Below are 16383 nucleotides of genomic sequence, written 5' to 3' on the forward strand. Positions count from 1 at the left end.
ACCGACAATGTGGACGTGCAGATGGCTGAAGCAGGCGTCTGGGGACGGGAACGTGCCAAGCGGCGTCACAGTGTGTCGATGCACTTTGCTTTTCTGACAGCTCAGGCATGCGCGCGACCAGCGGCGAACGTCGACATTGATGCGAGGTCAGACATAGCGAGCTGTGATAAGGCGCTGTGTTGCGCGAATGCCAGGATGGGCCAAAGAATGGAGGGCATCAAAGACGGTTCGTCGGTATGGTGGAGGCACGTAGGGGCGAGGGCGACCGGTTGATGTATCACAAACGAGGGGAACGGCGCAGTCGGGGAGCAAAACGTCCTCCAACACCAGAGAGGTGTCGCGCGTGCGAAACCGTTGCACCTCGGCATCGGCTCGTTGAGCAGCAGCCATAGCCGTGAAGTCGATGATTGGCCGTCCATTGTCCGCCGCATTGACTTCAGCACGAGAAAGAGCGTCGGCAACTATGTTGGACTTGCCGCTGACGTGACGAATGTCAGGTAAATTCGGAAATGTAGGCGAGCTGCCTGATTTCGCGAGGAGCGTAGGAGGTACTGCTGGATGCCAGCGCGGATGTCAGAGGTTTGTGGTCAGTGAGGATATGAAAGCTGCGTCCCTCGAGAAAATGTCGGAAGTGCTTCACGGCTGAATATATTGCTAGCAGCTCTACGCCGAAGGTGCTGTAGCGGCGTTCAGGGGGTGCAAGCTTCTTGGAAAAGATGGCAGTTGGCTGCCAAACGCCAGCGACGAACTGTTGCAAGACTGCGCCGACAGCAGTGTCCGATGCGTCAACCATGACGGACGTGGGCGAGTCACATTTAGGATGAACCAGGAGTGTCGCTCCGGCAATGGCTGCTTTGATGCCGCTGAATGCGCGGTCAGCGGCATCGGTCCAAGCAACATGAGCGGTCGGCTTGCTGTGGCCCGAGAGAAGGTCGTGGAGAGGCGACGCCCAAGGACTGGAGGAGGGGCGGATGAAGCCAAGCTCTAGCAGAGAGGCAGAGAGCGCAGGACGTCGCGAACAACCGCAGCAGTAGCAGGCGTGAGCGCACCAATGACATGGTCGAACATGGTCATCTGTGACGTGATGCGGTGCCGGCGGAACAAGGCCTCGATGGTGAGGAACCAAAGTTCCGAGTCCGATAACCAGAAGTCGGGGAGCTTGAGGGCGGAGACCGCGGACTCATGAGGTGGCAGCGTGCAAGGCGGCGGAGGCGGCACAGGAGTGGAGGGATCCATAGCCAGGGCTTCACGATGGAACACGATGGAAGGTAGGCAGGGTCTCGAGCTCCGGGCAGTGGTAGGCCTATAGCGAAGCGGCTGATGCAAAGCGCAGTGCAGGAGCAGCGAATGAAGACGCAAAGTCCGGAGTCACCAAATTTGTGGAGACGAATTGTAGGCAGCAGTCATCGTCGGGTCTCCACAAATATATTCGGCTGGACGCACTCAGCCAGGCTGGAACGGAACAGCGCTGCGCCGGCCTTGCAGTTAAGCAGCCATGAAATCCAGTCTGCGCGTGCTTGGCAGGCATACTGGGACAGTCGTCGTCTTCTGCTGCCGGACCACGATGGCACGCTACAAGCGCAAAAGCTTTGCGTTCGTTGAGCCCATAAGGAAATCCGTAGAAGGCTTTGCAGAGCAATTCAGTACACAAGTGGTCATGATAGTGGGCTGGTTAGATGGCGGATGAGATTAGGAAGTTTGCGGGGATACGGTGGCCGCAGCTGGCATACAGGACAGGGTTAATTGGGGAGACATGGGAGAGGCCTTTGTCCTGCAATGGGCGTAGTCAGGCCGATGTTCATGATAATGAAGAGTGTAGCTTCCACTCTTGGTGGGTCTGTTGCAACAGAGGGCCGGTTCAGCGTTGCCTGGGATGTGCGGATGTTGATGGTAGGGCAGGCAGTGGGAGTGGTGGCACAGTGGGTTTGGAGAACCGGGAGTGTCGGACAGAAATGAGCTGTTGCTTTGTTGGCCGTTCATAGTGGCTGGTCATATGGTGAAGGTTTTGTGGTGCATTATTGACGAAGCTTTCTTTGTATGTTGAATGCTCGCACCGTTCTACCACATCCTTCAGTAGGGTGTTCACGTAGTCTGCAGGTAAAAGCAACAAAGTGGGAACCATTCAAGTACACAACAGCAGTATTAGATATGTTTATGCAAGTTGGCCTAATCGTCATCAAGTTGCTAGATAAATAAAACATGCATTCGCATTAACCCAAACGCTAGTGAGTCCTCTGATATTGTTGCAAATCTGTTGGTGGCTGTATTTGGCATCTAGGACATTTCACGTGGAATGACCCAGCAATGACGTTGCTGGTGTGTTGAGTCGTGCATTGTTTGCTTACCGTGTGTTGGCTCCTCTTTTAGCGGAGTGACAGTGAAGTGGCCCCTTCTCGCTTTCGAGGTTTTCACCTTCCAGCGCTGCTCACCGTCCGCCGTCTCCACTTGCCCCCTGATGGTGTTCTCGTTGAAGTGCATCACAGCCAGCTGAGTCCTGAGTCAAGAGAAGTGATCAAGACATGTGCTTGCATGCCGCGTTCTTTTTTTTTTAAGCAGCACAACAGACGACGCGGGACATAGAAGTGGACAGAGACGGCACTAAATTTTTTCTAGGAAAGCAAGCATCAATTTTCATACAATACTCGAGCTTGCGCACCTGCGCATTGTCATCCTAGACACACTTGTCAATGCTGAAAACACTTAAAGCACACATGGATCGCTGTCGTGAATTGCTATCTACTATTGAGCAGCGTAAAAGGCTATAAATGGCAAGCTAATACACCTACTACCTTTGCTTATTATGTGAAATGCAGTGATCATTGAGTAAACGACACTTTCGTGTCAACCAAAAACAGTGTTCAACTAGGTTTGTCGATTTCTTTTTCGAACAGTTCAAATGTTACAGGAGCCTTGCATTCATACACAGGCCTGCATAGCTTATGTTATGGAAGCCTACTAACTTGCCCAGCCTGCCATTCTATTCCGCATGTCAAAGCTGATGTACCTTGCTTGCATCTCTTCTTCCGAGAAAGCATTAGCCTTGGGAGCAAACTGGTTCAGCAGGCTGTGGAATGACTCCAACGAAAACGTCTGGACATCCGGGGACAGCTGACGAATGTCGCGCAGCAGCGAAGGAGAGGCGACAATTTTTTTCACTGCCTGGAATTCCTTTGAATCTGGAAGGAATGGACAAGCCAAATCAGCATTTCATTACTGCAGCCTAGAATGCAACACTGACTAAGCATTAAAGAAACGGCATTCAACAGTAGCTCTTACTTGGTCTCATCCACTCTCGGTTTTCAAGTGGACCGTGAACACATTCTTTGTACAGCCCCTCGTGGCCAGCATGCTGGTTGCAGATGTGGTTGAGCAGGCTCATCCACATGCTGACCACCAAGTCCCCGTTCCCCATGACCATAGCGGCCACCCAGTACAGGTGGTTGATGATGCCATCAATCCACCCTTCGATGGTTCTGTGCTTCCGACTGCAGGCCCACAGCTTTTTCTTGATGCCTAGAACAAGTTGAAGAATGTCAGGTTTCCAAAGCCTCACAAAGCCCTCTATCAGTAATACAATAATAGGGTGTTAGTTACTTACCTTTGGCAACATGCCATACATCAAACCAGTGTTTTATTCCTGGCTTTTCCACTCTACAGAAACGCCTGACTCCAGGATGCCGGTCTGAAGATGGACAGCAAGAACAGGCAAGGCAGTGTGATTGCTCAGAAAGGAATTCTCTGACGGGACCAGCTGAACATCACACCAACAAAACAGAAGAGGTTGTCTTTGTATAAATTGTAGATTGTGGAGTGAACGTTGCGAATCGACACATAGGCTATGGGGATGTCGCAAGGAAGTGCTTCCGATTTTAACTTGGACTACTTGGGCTTCTCTAACGTGTGTTGATACTGCACAACAAACAGATGTTTGTGTGTTTTGCCTCCATCAGGTAATGACCACCACAGCCAGGATCAAACCCCGAACACTGGCATTAGTAGCCAAATGCCAAAGCCACTGAGCCACTGTAGCAAATTGAGGGTGTCCTGAGTTTGAAGATGTTTTTAAGTAGTGCTATGTTTCTGATAAATACAAGGGGGGGGGGGGGGGGTACTAGCCCAACAATGTACGCTCTTAAACTATGTTTCTGATTCTGGCATTATGCTCTGATTATACCACATCTGCAATGAGATGGCCAACAAAACTAAAATGGTAAAAATAAGTGGCCGCCATGACAGAAGCTTAGTACTGAAATCAGCTTATAACAACAGCTTAGTAGCAGATATCTCTGCATAGTCCCAATGTTGTTCTTTGAGATGTGACAAGTACAGTGGGATAGAATGCTCTATTGCTCTCTGCTTTCACAATGCATGTTTCACCCAAGCTCCAAATGGCTTTTCATGTCATGTCAGCGTATAGCAGCCTAGAGTGTTACCTGTTGTCAGTGAAGAGATGGCGACGCCTGCATTTTCAAGCCCCTCCAGGCACTTCCTCAGCCCCTCTTTTTCCATTGCCACGCTGTTTGGCACTGCTTCAGACTGAAAAGGAACCAAATAATTACATTATGAAGCTCCTTGTAGCCGTTCCTTTCATTCACTACAGTCATCAGCCTAGCTATGTCCACTTCAGGACAGGGGCCTCTACTGTATCCATCCAATCAACTATGCCCTGCGCAAATTTCCTAATTTCATCCACCCATCCCTGTTGCCCCCTGCTACATTCGCCTTCCTCTGGAACGTCTCTACACTGCATGCCCTGCCCATTCTCCCTTCATGATTTCGCCTTACTCTGATGAGATATCAGTTACGTGCTATTCATAACTTGAATGAGCCTTCCAAGTGTGCTACAGCTACATCTTATTACCTCGATAACTTCTTTCTTGTATTCCTTATCAGCAATCACTTTTTGGCCGAGACAGCGGACTTTCTACTTCCAATACCGCACTACTTGTATTAAACTGTTATTTCTTTCTGAGACTATTGAACATTGCCTTTGTTTCTTTTCATATTCATTTTTTAGACCCATCCTTCTGCTTTGCCTGTCTTCGTCTTCTAGCGTGCACTACAGTTCCTCCCCTGTTACTTACAGAGCTATGTCATCTGCAAATCAGATTGCTAAGGCTGTATTCACTATCTTTTATCCCCAGCTCAACCGTCTGAGCTCTGTATAAGCGACGCAAATAAAGTCAGTTTTATATTATTATTATTTACACCACGAGATTCCTGCATGCAAGGCAGATGCTCTATTCTTATGGCAATGCTGCACAATTATTGCGTTACGCATTGTGTTTGTAGGTAATAAGAACACACCTCTTTCACCACGACCTGCTCAGAGCGGACAATTTTGCCGGCTTGCACAGCCAACAGGCTGTAGGTCAGGTACTTGGCGCTGTACCCGGGTGAGTCGCACCGACCATCACCGGCCAGGTCAAGCAGCGCCCCTTTCAGTTCAATTGCCAGCATGGCCTGCTGCTCCTGAAAAAGCTGCAGGCAAGACAACAATCGTTCATTATCCTTCAGTTATTAGGCAGGTTACTTGTTAGAAATGTATGGCAGCTTTGTTTTCTGTCTTAAGAAGTTCATATTTCAATGCTTAACAGTCATGGCTACAAATGGTAGCTGCAAGGACTGGTGCAAATATTTGTCTGCTAAATTAAATACCAACATATTAACCTTTAAATTCCTTCAAGAGAACAAGCTTTTGGATCATCATAACAATGACAGTGGCATTGTAGGAATGCAAAAAACACTGTGCAATGTCAGAACCATACAAGTGCAAGCTTATGTTCACAGTGCTACATTTTCTGATGCAGACAATGGTCCGCCTTACTGAGTTTAAATGCATAGTGGAACCTGGATATGTGATTGCTCACTTGCTGCTGTACCTAATGGAGCCCTGCATTTACAGACTCTTAGCATTAGCTGCTTCAATGTAGTAACACACACAGTTTTGAAAAGTAAGATTGTACCATGCTAATTCCTGCATGGCAACAAACTCATGTAAGATTTTCTGAAGAAAGGCCTACAATATTGCAGAGTGATCCACCATTTTCCCTGTGTTGCCTTTCCCTGATGAAACTGTTCACACCTCCAGTGTTTATGAAGCTGTTCAGGGCATGCTCATACGAAAGCATGCAACCGTACCTCATTTACGGCAGGCAGCAAGTAGCCACGCTGGTAATTATAAAAGGTGCGCTCGCTGATGGTCTGGATGCTTATCGACTTGAAGCAGCGCAATGCTGCAGCCACTGGGCAGCCCGAAAAGAGAAGAGCTGCAGCGATGAGGAGGTTGCCAGCCGCATTGTCACCCACAAATGGCTGGCTGTCCCACGTATACTCGTGCCTCTGTGCACATGCCATGCGCACCCTGAGTAGTGTGCCCACAACAGTGAATTCACTGCGACACGGTTGGCAGCAGGTGCGGCAGGTGCCCACCAGCTCCCGAAGGCGCCCCTCAAAAACAATGAACTTTCGTTCGTTTTCGAGGGGCATTTCTGCATGGTCACTGAAATAAAGAGCATTCGATTGCACTCCAATTCTTGTGCACTCATCTCAAATTATTGACTTGCAAAATGAGAAGGTGGCTCTATTATTGCCGTGCTCTATTCCTGAGGTTTTCACAGCAATGCAAAATGAATATCGTCAGAATACAAAAACTCATGGTGACTTGTACACTGGATACATGTTGCACAACAAAGCAAAAAAGTGTAAGGATGCGGCCAAGCTCATAAATGCCTGCAAACCGTAATTATATATATATTCAAGCCCTGCTAGTAGTTTTCGTAATGCAGTACACAACTGTGATCGATGAAATGTCAACGTAATTAGTGTAGTCATCTGCATTAGATAAAACAAACTTTATTGAGAAAACAGGTTCCTGGTATCTTCAGATTTCTGTCAGCCTAATGCTCTGATGATTAGGCTTGAACTGCTACTGAAAAAGTAAGAGATAAGCTATTTTATCTAAATGCATTGCCTAGTATTTTACTTCATAGTACACCTCAACACACATATGTAGATTAATTATGAGGAAAGGAAAGGCAAAGTAACTGGCGCATTCTCAGTTGACAGCCCAACCACAATGTCAGGAAGGTTGAAGGGAGAGAAAGAAGGGTACCGCAGTGGAGGGCTGCAGATTAATTTTCACCACCTGGAGATCCTAACGCAGCCACTGGCGCCGGTATTTAAAACTGTCTCCTCATGATTGGCAGCCAAACAGTGTAAGCACAGATCTAGTGCAAAGAGTACTTGAGCACATGCTCATGTATGCATTGTAATGATACATTTCACAAACCTGCCGAAACTTGAATCAAATGATGGCATGTACGTTGTGTCGAACTCTGCAGCTGGTTCCTCCTCATCTTCCTCCCATTCCAGACTGCCCTCCGCTGCCTCAAGTGGCTGTGGCGTTGAAGCACCCTGTGCCCTAAAGCTAGGGGGTATGGGAGACAGCGGTGCAGGCAGGTCGGTCTGCGTCTGGGCCGCAACCAAAACCTTCATGGTCAGGTTCACCTGCGTAGCTGCCAGAATTTTCAGCATTTATTACCATATCCAGATATGAAGTTCTAAGAACTGCTCGCCTCTTTTCCATTGTCCATACTTACCAAAAGACCGGTGCTGCGGTGCGCAGTTGGGTGCTTCGGGCAATTGTTTCGGCGTCTGGGTCGCCACGGTGCGCCTTGCAGCAGAGCATGTGCACATCAGAACTTGCTTCTAGAAAGAGGCAAGATGCACTTATCTAAAAGCTGTGAGCTTACAGCCTACTGAACTATTTTGGATTAATGAGGGAGAACAACATATGGCAATGCTGCTACCATTACCTTTCATATGCAAGCTTACAGAACAGAAAAAGGCTCCCGTACGTAATTCTTATAACTGATATTCTTACTAGCTGAGAACAAGCATCGCCTTGAGTTTTTGAACATGCCACAGCGAACATTATTGAATATACTACTCTCATCACTGCGCGGCATGTGTCAGCTGTGCATGCGCAGGAAAGCAGGGGACTGCTATCACATATGGACAGTTTGAATGGTTTGCCTGATGGGGGCCATATCAGTGGAACTACATTGCGTTTACCTCATGCCATGGAACAACTGTCAGCAGCACAGAGGCAATGAAAAGGTAATTATTTGTTGTGCGTGAAGCACAATGTGTTATAACGATGCTAAAAAATGGAACTGTGATGCATCAAGGAACAAATTTAAAAAGTTCTACCAGCTAAGACACAAATCACATGGCAACCAATGTGTGTTGCAACTTACTGCTGTTCGTACCTGGCTAGCAGATGCACTGGAAGCTTCACTGCTTTCTGCTGCAGACTGTGGTCGGGTGGGGTGCTGTAAGCAAAATGGCAACTCTCATTTACAGCACCATATATCAAAATGGTTCATATATATACTCTCTCTATGCACATATTTAGCAAAGCTGTAATGTAGTAAAAAAATTGCAAATTAGGACAAAATTGACAACACAGTACACCAAACATATCAGAAAGAGAGGTGGACCAATACCAAATCATGCAACACAGAATCTCCCCTTATGTAATGTCACTGTACTGCTATTATGAATAACACACATAAATCGTGAATAACGATGCAGTGTGTTGCACCTCAGTTTTTGCATAACGTTTGCAGTGAATAATATAGTTGCTATTCAATCTGCTACTGAAAATTAAGTTGCACAGATGCAATAACTACAGTTATGGGCAAAAGTTTGTGGGATGCGGATTTGCGGGAAAAAATTTATTTCTGCGCTGCCTCAGCCGACAGGCAGATTATATTTCTGTAGCAGATGGAGCACGCATGTCTCCTCATGTTCCTATGCATTTCCGTGATCTGCTCTGCTTTACCTCCACGCAATAATTTTTTTTCCGCGAATCTGCATCCCGCAAACTTTTTTCCATGACTGTACAGACATCCGCGGACCCTGTCGAGTGCTCTAGCGACGCGCTGTGTTGTGCGTTTCTGACAACTACAAACGCACAACAGCGGGCTCGATGTTTTTAATTGTCATACCACAAGGCATACTTTTAGCCACGCATCATTATGCAGTGAGGTACTGGTCCGAGCAACCTGCACCGTACGTGGCCACGCACGTGGCGCGCGAAGTGTCGCATTGCATTTTGCGCGCAGTATTGCTTACCTTTCTGCTTGGCAGAAACAATGTCGGCCGGGCTGTCGGCTTCAGCCTCAGCTTCATCAATCCCACACCTGACCGCCGCATGAACTCGGGGTTGTAGTTATAGGCGCCAGGCGTGAAATGCCGGCCACAGACGCGGAGGTTCTTGCGTTTGTCGGACTGCAACAATCCGATGCGCTGGAGCCAGACAGCTCGCTCGCTTACATCTTTCGGCAGGTAGTGCCGAAGGGCAATATCTTGCCGGTCCCTGGCTTTGCAATCAATGACACAGCACGGCCAATTCATTTCGATTGCGCATGCGACGGAGGTCACGAAAGAAATCAGTAGCGCGGTGACTGAACCGCACCTCGATATTCGATTCGACGGCGACGCCGGCGGAGTGACACAAGCGGCACGAGCAGACGACAACAATGAAAACCGGAAGTGCAGTACTAATTTCTGACACCGAACACACAATAACTGCGTAAACATGCATATAAACGACAACTCTGCTTGCTGAAATGCGAAATGTTTCCGAAAAGAGTAAGAGTGTGAAGTATCTAGAGCTTCTAGTTTGTTAAATGCGTGATTTCACGTTGGCACCGCGAACCAATCATAGCCCAGCACTTGTGACGTAAAGAGTACAAACTGACGTAATGAGTACGGATTCGGGCGGAAGTTCACCGCCGCTGGTCGCCGCGAGGCTCGGGAGAGGTAGTTTTTGAAAATGTATTATAAATTATCTACTCGCCTTTGATGTATTGTACGCGGCATGAACGTTCAGTGGCCTACGCTCTACATAGTGCAAGTATTTGTTTGCCAACCTCAGACACACCTTTCAGGGACCCTTTAAAATGGAGATAACGGCCGGTGTGCGTGGGTTTCCTGTAAACAGTGAAATTTAGCCGCGAGAACTGTCTCGAAACGAGAATATCTAAAAACGGGAGATGGCCGTCGATTTCCTCTTCAACGGTGAACTGTATGCTAGGTTCCAAGCTGTTAAGGTGAATAGCAAGGTCATGTAATGCTTCTTTCTTCAGGATGCAAAAACAGTCATCCACGTACCTCAGGAACACCTTCGGGGAAGGTGTGAAGGACGCAAGGGCGCTGCCTTCGATTTCTTCCATGGTCAAGTTGGCGACCGTCACAGAAATTGATGCACCCATGGCGGCTCCATGAATCTGCCTGAACGGGACACCCTCGAAAGTGAAGTACGTGTTTGAATGGCAGAATATGAGAAGGCGGGTCAAGTCATGCACATCTGTCGGTGTTCTTTCTGGCAGTGATAGGTCTGATTCAAGGGCGGCTGTGCAAACTTCCACGGCAAGGTCAATCGGCACACTCGTGAAGAGTGCCTTTACGTCGATTGAAACCATGATTTCTTCGACGTTTATTTTAAGGTTTTGAACCTTTTCGATGAAGTCATGGGTGTTGCGTAGGTGTGTAGGGCTCCTGCCGACGAGATGGGAGATAACTTTGTGCAGAAGCTTGGACAGATTCTGTAGCGGCGAACGCGTGAAATCCACTATGGGGCGCAAAGGGACGTCAGGCTTGTGAACCTTTGGTAGGCCGTAGATCGCCGGGGCTGAGCCATTGTGGCACAAGAGGTAGTAGTACAGCGACCTACGCTGCGGGGGCACCATTCGAAAGACATCGGCCAGCTGTAGTTCTCTCTGCACCTTGGCCATCGGATCTCGAGCGAGACGAGCGTAAGTGCTACCGTCCTCTATGAGGGCCAGCACTTTCTTTTTGTAGTCGCCCTTATCTAGAAGCACAGTGGCATTCCCCTTGTCCGCCGGAAGTATCACAATATCTGGGTTAGTACGGAGGCTTGTAATAGCTTCTTTTTCTTGTCGCGTAAGGGCAGAGATCGATGAATGCAAGCGTAGCTTGGAAAGGACACTCACCACGCGTGTGCGGGCTTCTTCTCGACGCGACGGTTCAACCTGGTTTAAAGCATTCTCTGCAGCATATATAACCTTCCTGCTTAACAGCTTAACAGCTTGGAACCTAGCATACAGTTCACCGTTGAAGAGGAAATCGACGGCCATCTCCCGTTTTTAGATATTCTCGTTTCGAGACAGTCCTCACGTCTAAATTTCACTGTTTACAGGAAACCCACGCACACCGGCCGTTATCTTCATTTTAAGTCCGTTCACCCTGATTGCCAGAAACGTTCCGTGGTGTCTTCGCTCCTCCGACGAAAAGAGGTGTGTTCTAGAGGAGAAGACCGGATTGCTGAAGATGTATGTGTACGGCGAGACTTGTCCACCTGTACACGTCGTGGACTCTGTACAGCATCAATTGGAACGTCCCAGGCTGCAGGCAAATCCCACAACCCAGAAACGAGCCGCGATTCCCTATGTCCCTGGCATCAGCGAACCTTTGGCGCGCATATTACGGTCATATGATGTAAAGACCGCACATGTACCCGCTCGAAAGCTGAGGAGTCAGCTTGTGCACGTCAAAGATAAACTGAAGAAGGAAAAGTTCCCAGGTGTTATTTATTCGATCCCATGTGCGGACTGCCCCTTGTGTACATTGGTGAGTCGGATGACTTTGAGCGGAAACTGCGTGATCACAAGAATGACCCCAAATACCGGCCCGCAGATCAAAAGGCTCTTGCCGAGCACTCAGTGCCCGCCAAACACAACATAGACTGGGCAGAGGCACGTGTGATCGAAATAGAAAAGGACAAGATATCACGCCTCTATCTGGAATCGCTCATTATCCAGACGACAGCGCATACGCTTAATCGGAATGACGGGAACTTTCCCCCAATCTACGCCAGGTGCCTGGGTTCGCTCTTGCGCCGTGTATAAAATGGACAACGCAGCTACATTGTGCCTCATTGTGAACAAGGCTCGCGTGGGGGAGCCGAAAGGTCATCTCATGCTTTCTTTTGGTCGGCGCCTTCTAATTTCGTCATGTACCATCCCGACCAGACGGGTTTCCGTCAAACTCTAGACTTCAAGCATATTCGCCAGGCGTATGGCCAACCCATCATCACTGAGACACGACGCTATGTTTGGTTGACAACCCGGATCGCAGCATTCAAGGGGCACCTCAAGTTCAACCCCGACTGGAAAGCCCAAGGTTTGATTCCCCGTTCCTTACTTCTGCATCGGCCGGTTTGCACAAGATTTGGGTTGAGCGTAGTTTCAAAGGCGGGACAACAGCTTCTACAGGCCAGGATCCTGGAATGCAAGGACAAAATCAGAAAACTGGAAAATGATGTATTTTTCGCAAGACGACGGTTAGAATTCAACTGCCCGGAAGAATTCACTAGCATACAACTGCATGCAAACTTCCAAGCTGGCCTTCGTTCGCGACAAGCTGAGCTTGCTCACGAGAACAAGTTGGAGAGGCTTAGACTGTGCCGGGGAAATAGTTCGTCGGATGCCCCCAAAGCGTTTGTGCGGAACCTTTCCTCCTACCAGCCGAACAAGGCGGAATTGTCTGTCTTGAGCCTGGGCCTGAATTTCAACACTGGTCCCGCCCCCGACGCCAGGAAGGATATATGTGCAGCAGAGAATGCTTTAAACCAGGTTGAACCGTCGCGTCGAGAAGAAGCCCGCACACGCGTGGTGAGTGTCCTTTCCAAGCTACGCTTGCATTCATCGATCTCTCCCCTTACGCGCCAAGAAAAAGAAGCTATTACAAGCCTCCGTAATAACACAGATATTGTGATACTTCCAGCGGACAAGGGGAATGCCACTGTGCTTCTAGATAAGGGCGACTACAAAAAGAAAGTGCTGGCCCTCTTGGAGGACGGTAGCACTTACGCTCGTCTCGCTCGAAATCCGACGGCCAAGGTTGCAGAGAGAACTACAGAAATTGCTGGCCGATGTCTTTCGAATGGTGCCCCCGCAGCGTAGTTCGCTGTACTACTACCTCTTGTGCCACAACGGCTCAGCCCCGGCTATCTACAGCCTACCAAAGATTCACAAGCCTGACGTCCCTTCGCGCCCCATAGTGGATTTCACGCGTTCGCCGCTTCAGAATCTGTCCAAGTTTCTGCACAAAGTTATCCACCCTCTCGTCGGCAGGAGCCCTACACACCTACGCAACACCCATGACTTCATCGAAAAGGTTCAAAACCTTGAAATCAACGCCGAAAAAATCATGGTTTCATTCGACGTAAAGTCACTCTTCACGAGTGTGCCGATTGACCTTGCCGTGGAAGTATGCACAGCCGCCCTTGAATCAGACCCATCACTGCCAGAAAGAACACCGATAGATGTGCATGACTTGACCTCCCTTCTAAGATTCTGCCTGTCAAACACGTACTTCACGTTCGAGGGTGTCCCGTTCAGGCAGATTCATGGAGCCGCCATGGGTGCATCAATTTTCGTGACGGTGGCCAACTTGACCATGGAAGAAATCGAAGGCCGCGCACTTCCGTCCTTGACGCCTGCCCCGAAGGTGTTCCTGAGGTACGTGGATGACTGATTTTGCATCCTGAAGAAAGAAGCATTACATGACTTTGCTATTCACCTTAACAGCTTGGGACCTAGCATACAGTTCACCGTTGAAGAGGAAATCGACGGCCATCTCCCGTTTTTAGATATTCTCGTTTCGAGACAGTCCTCACCTCTAAATTTCACTGTTTACAGGAAACCCACGCACACCGGCCGTTATCTCCATTTTAAGTCCGTTCACCCTGATTGCCAGAAACGTTCCGTGGTGTCTTCGCTCCTCCGACGAAAAGAGGTGTGTTCCAGAGGAGAAGACCGGATTGCTGAAGATGTATGTGTACGGCGAGACTTGTCCACCTGTGGCTATCCTGTACACGTCATGGACTCTGTACAGCGTCAATTGGAACGTCCCAGGCTACAGGCAAATCCCGCAACCCAGAAACGAGCCGCGATTTTCCTATGTCCCTGGCATCAGCGAACCTTTGGCGCGCATATTACGGTCATACGATGTAAAAACCGCACATGTACCCGCTCGAAAGCTGAGGAGTCAGCTTGTGCACCTCAAAGATAAACTGAAGAAGGAAAAGTTCCCAGGTGTTATTTATTCGATCCCATGTGCGGACTGCCCCTTGTGTACATTGGTGAGTCGGATGACTTTGAGCGGAAACTGCGTGATCACAAGAATGACCCCAAATACCGGCCCGCAGATCAAAAGGCTCTTGCCGAGCACTCAGTGTCGGCCAAACACAACATAGACTGGGCAGAGGCACGTGTGATCGAAATAGAAAAGGACAAGATATCACGCCTCTATCTGGAATCGCTCATTATCCAGACGACAGCGCATACGCTTAATCGGAATGACGGGAACTTTCCCCCAATCTACGCCAGGTGCCTGGGTTCGCTCTTGCGCCGTGTATAAAATGGACAACGCAGCTACATTGTGCCTCATTGTGAACAAGGCTCGCGTGGGGGAGCCGAAAGGCCATCTCATGCTTTCTTTTGGTCGGCGCCTTCTAATTTCGTCATGTACCATCCCGACCAGACGGGTTTCCGTCAAACTCTAGACTTCAAGCATATTCGCCAGGCGTATGGCCAACCCATCATCACTGAGACACGACGCTATGTTTGGTTGACAACCCGGATCGCAGCATTCAAGGGGCACCTCAAGTTCAACCCCGACTGGAAAGCCCAAGGTTTGATTCCCCGTTCCTTACTTCTGCATCGGCCGGTTTGCACAAGATTTGGGTTGAGCGTAGTTTCAAAGGCGGGACAACAGCTTCTACAGGCCAGGATCCTGGAATGCAAGGACAAAATCAGAAAACTGGAAAATGATGTATTTTTCGCAAGACGACGGTTAGAATTCAACTGCCCGGAAGAATTCACTAGCATACAACTGCATGCAAACTTCCAAGCTGGCCTTCGTTCGCGACAAGCTGAGCTTGCTCACGAGAACAAGTTGGAGAGGCTTAGACTGTGCCGGGGAAATAGTTCGTCGGATGCCCCCAAAGCGTTTGTGCGGAACCTTTCCTCCTACCAGCCGAACAAGGCGGAATTGTCTGTCTTGAGCCTGGGCCTGAATTTCAACACTGGTCCCGCCCCCGACGCCAGGAAGGATATATGTGCTGCAGAGAATGCTTTAAACCAGGTTGAACCGTCGCGTCGAGAAGAAGCCCGCACACGCATGGTGAGTGTCCTTTCCAAGCTACGCTTGCATTCATCGATCTCTCCCCTTACGCGCCAAGAAAAAGAAGCTATTACAAGCCTCCGTAATAACACAGATATTGTGATACTTCCAGCGGACAAGGGGAATGCCACTGTGCTTCTAGATAAGGGCGACTACAAAAAGAAAGTGCTGGCCCTCTTGGAGGACGGTAGCACTTACGCTCGTCTCGCTCGAAATCCGACGGCCAAGGTTGCAGAGAGAACTACAGAAATTGCTGGCCGATGTCTTTCGAATGGTGCCCCCGCAGCGTAGTTCGCTGTACTACTACCTCTTGTGCCACAACGGCTCAGCCCCGGCTATCTACAGCCTACCAAAGATTCACAAGCCTGACGTCCCTTCGCGCCCCATAGTGGATTTCACGCGTTCGCCGCTTCAGAATCTGTCCAAGTTTCTGCACAAAGTTATCCACCCTCTCGTCGGCAGGAGCCCTACACACCTACGCAACACCCATGACTTCATCGAAAAGGTTCAAAACCTTGAAATCAACGCCGAAGAAATCATGGTTTCATTCGACGTAAAGTCACTCTTCACGAGTGTGCCGATTGACCTTGCCGTGGAAGTATGCACAGCCGCCCTTGAATCAGACCCATCACTGCCAGAAAGAACACCGATAGATGTGCATGACTTGACCTCCCTTCTAAGATTCTGCCTGTCAAACACGTACTTCACTTTCGAGGGTGTCCCGTTCAGGCAGATTCATGGAGCCGCCATGGGTGCATCAATTTTCGTGACGGTGGCCAACTTGACCATGGAAGAAATCGAAGGCCGCGCACTTCCGTCCTTGACGCCTGCCCCGAAGGTGTTCCTGAGGTACGTGGATGACTGATTTTGCATCCTGAAGAAAGAAGCATTACATGACTTTGCTATTCACCTTAACAGCTTGGGACCTAGCATACAGTTCACCGTTGAAGAGGAAATCGACGGCCATCTCCCGTTTTTAGATATTCTCGTTTCGAGACAGTCCTCACCTCTAAATTTCACTGTTTACAGGAAACCCACGCACACCGGCCGTTATCTCCATTTTAAGTCCGTTCACCCTGATTGCCAGAAACGTTCCGTGGTGTCTTCGCTCCTCCGACGAAAAGAGGTGTGTTCCAGAGGAGAAGACCGGATTGCTGAAGATGT

General features: G+C 49.1%; 3 protein-coding genes across 3 annotated transcripts; 2 read left to right on the top strand and 1 right to left on the bottom strand.

Moving 5' to 3' along the window:
- Positions 1–1858: 1858 nt before the first annotated feature.
- Positions 1859–10805, bottom strand: LOC149369712 (uncharacterized). Its single transcript, XM_089576182.1, has 11 exons — positions 10183–10805; positions 9142–9209; positions 7292–7517; positions 6142–6502; positions 5308–5481; positions 4434–4536; positions 3599–3682; positions 3277–3513; positions 3005–3176; positions 2346–2494; positions 1859–2091 (listed from the first exon to the last, which is right to left on the bottom strand). The coding sequence occupies exons 1-11, from the start codon at positions 10803–10805 to the stop codon at positions 1859–1861; spliced, it is 2430 nt and encodes an 809-aa protein (XP_089432308.1).
- An 828-nt stretch (positions 10806–11633) lies between these two features.
- Positions 11634–13569, top strand: LOC149369713 (uncharacterized). The gene is made up of 2 exons (XM_089576187.1): positions 11634–11786; positions 12991–13569. The coding sequence occupies exons 1-2, from the start codon at positions 11634–11636 to the stop codon at positions 13567–13569; spliced, it is 732 nt and encodes a 243-aa protein (XP_089432313.1).
- A 579-nt stretch (positions 13570–14148) lies between these two features.
- LOC149369714 (uncharacterized) lies at positions 14149–16084 on the top strand. The gene is made up of 3 exons (XM_089576193.1): positions 14149–14301; positions 15073–15219; positions 15506–16084. The coding sequence occupies exons 1-3, from the start codon at positions 14149–14151 to the stop codon at positions 16082–16084; spliced, it is 879 nt and encodes a 292-aa protein (XP_089432319.1).
- Positions 16085–16383: the final 299 nt, after the last annotated feature.

The sequence above is a fragment of the Amblyomma mixtum genome, chromosome 1 (assembly GCF_055824585.1).
Source record: "Amblyomma mixtum isolate Tamu chromosome 1, ASM5582458v1, whole genome shotgun sequence".
In the NCBI taxonomy this organism is placed as follows: domain Eukaryota; kingdom Metazoa; phylum Arthropoda; class Arachnida; order Ixodida; family Ixodidae; genus Amblyomma; species Amblyomma mixtum.

Coding starts and splice junctions, on each gene's coding strand:
- LOC149369712 (XM_089576182.1), bottom strand. CDS start 10,805: ATGGCCAAGGTGCAGAGAGAACTACAGCTGGCCGATGTCTTTCGAATG. Junction 5,482..6,141: donor TGCTGCCTGCCGTAAATGAG/GTACGGTTGCAT, acceptor TCTTGCCTGCAG/CTTTTTCAGGAGCAGCAGGC. Junction 3,683..4,433: donor CATCTCTTCACTGACAACAG/GTAACACTCTAG, acceptor GTCCATCTTCAG/ACCGGCATCCTGGAGTCAGG.
- LOC149369713 (XM_089576187.1), top strand. CDS start 11,634: ATGTGCGGACTGCCCCTTGTGTACATTGGTGAGTCGGATGACTTTGAG. Junction 11,787..12,990: donor ACAACATAGACTGGGCAGAG/GCACGTGTGATC, acceptor GTGCCCCCGCAG/CGTAGTTCGCTGTACTACTA.
- LOC149369714 (XM_089576193.1), top strand. CDS start 14,149: ATGTGCGGACTGCCCCTTGTGTACATTGGTGAGTCGGATGACTTTGAG. Junction 14,302..15,072: donor ACAACATAGACTGGGCAGAG/GCACGTGTGATC, acceptor TCCTCCTACCAG/CCGAACAAGGCGGAATTGTC. Junction 15,220..15,505: donor AAGAAGCCCGCACACGCATG/GTGAGTGTCCTT, acceptor GTGCCCCCGCAG/CGTAGTTCGCTGTACTACTA.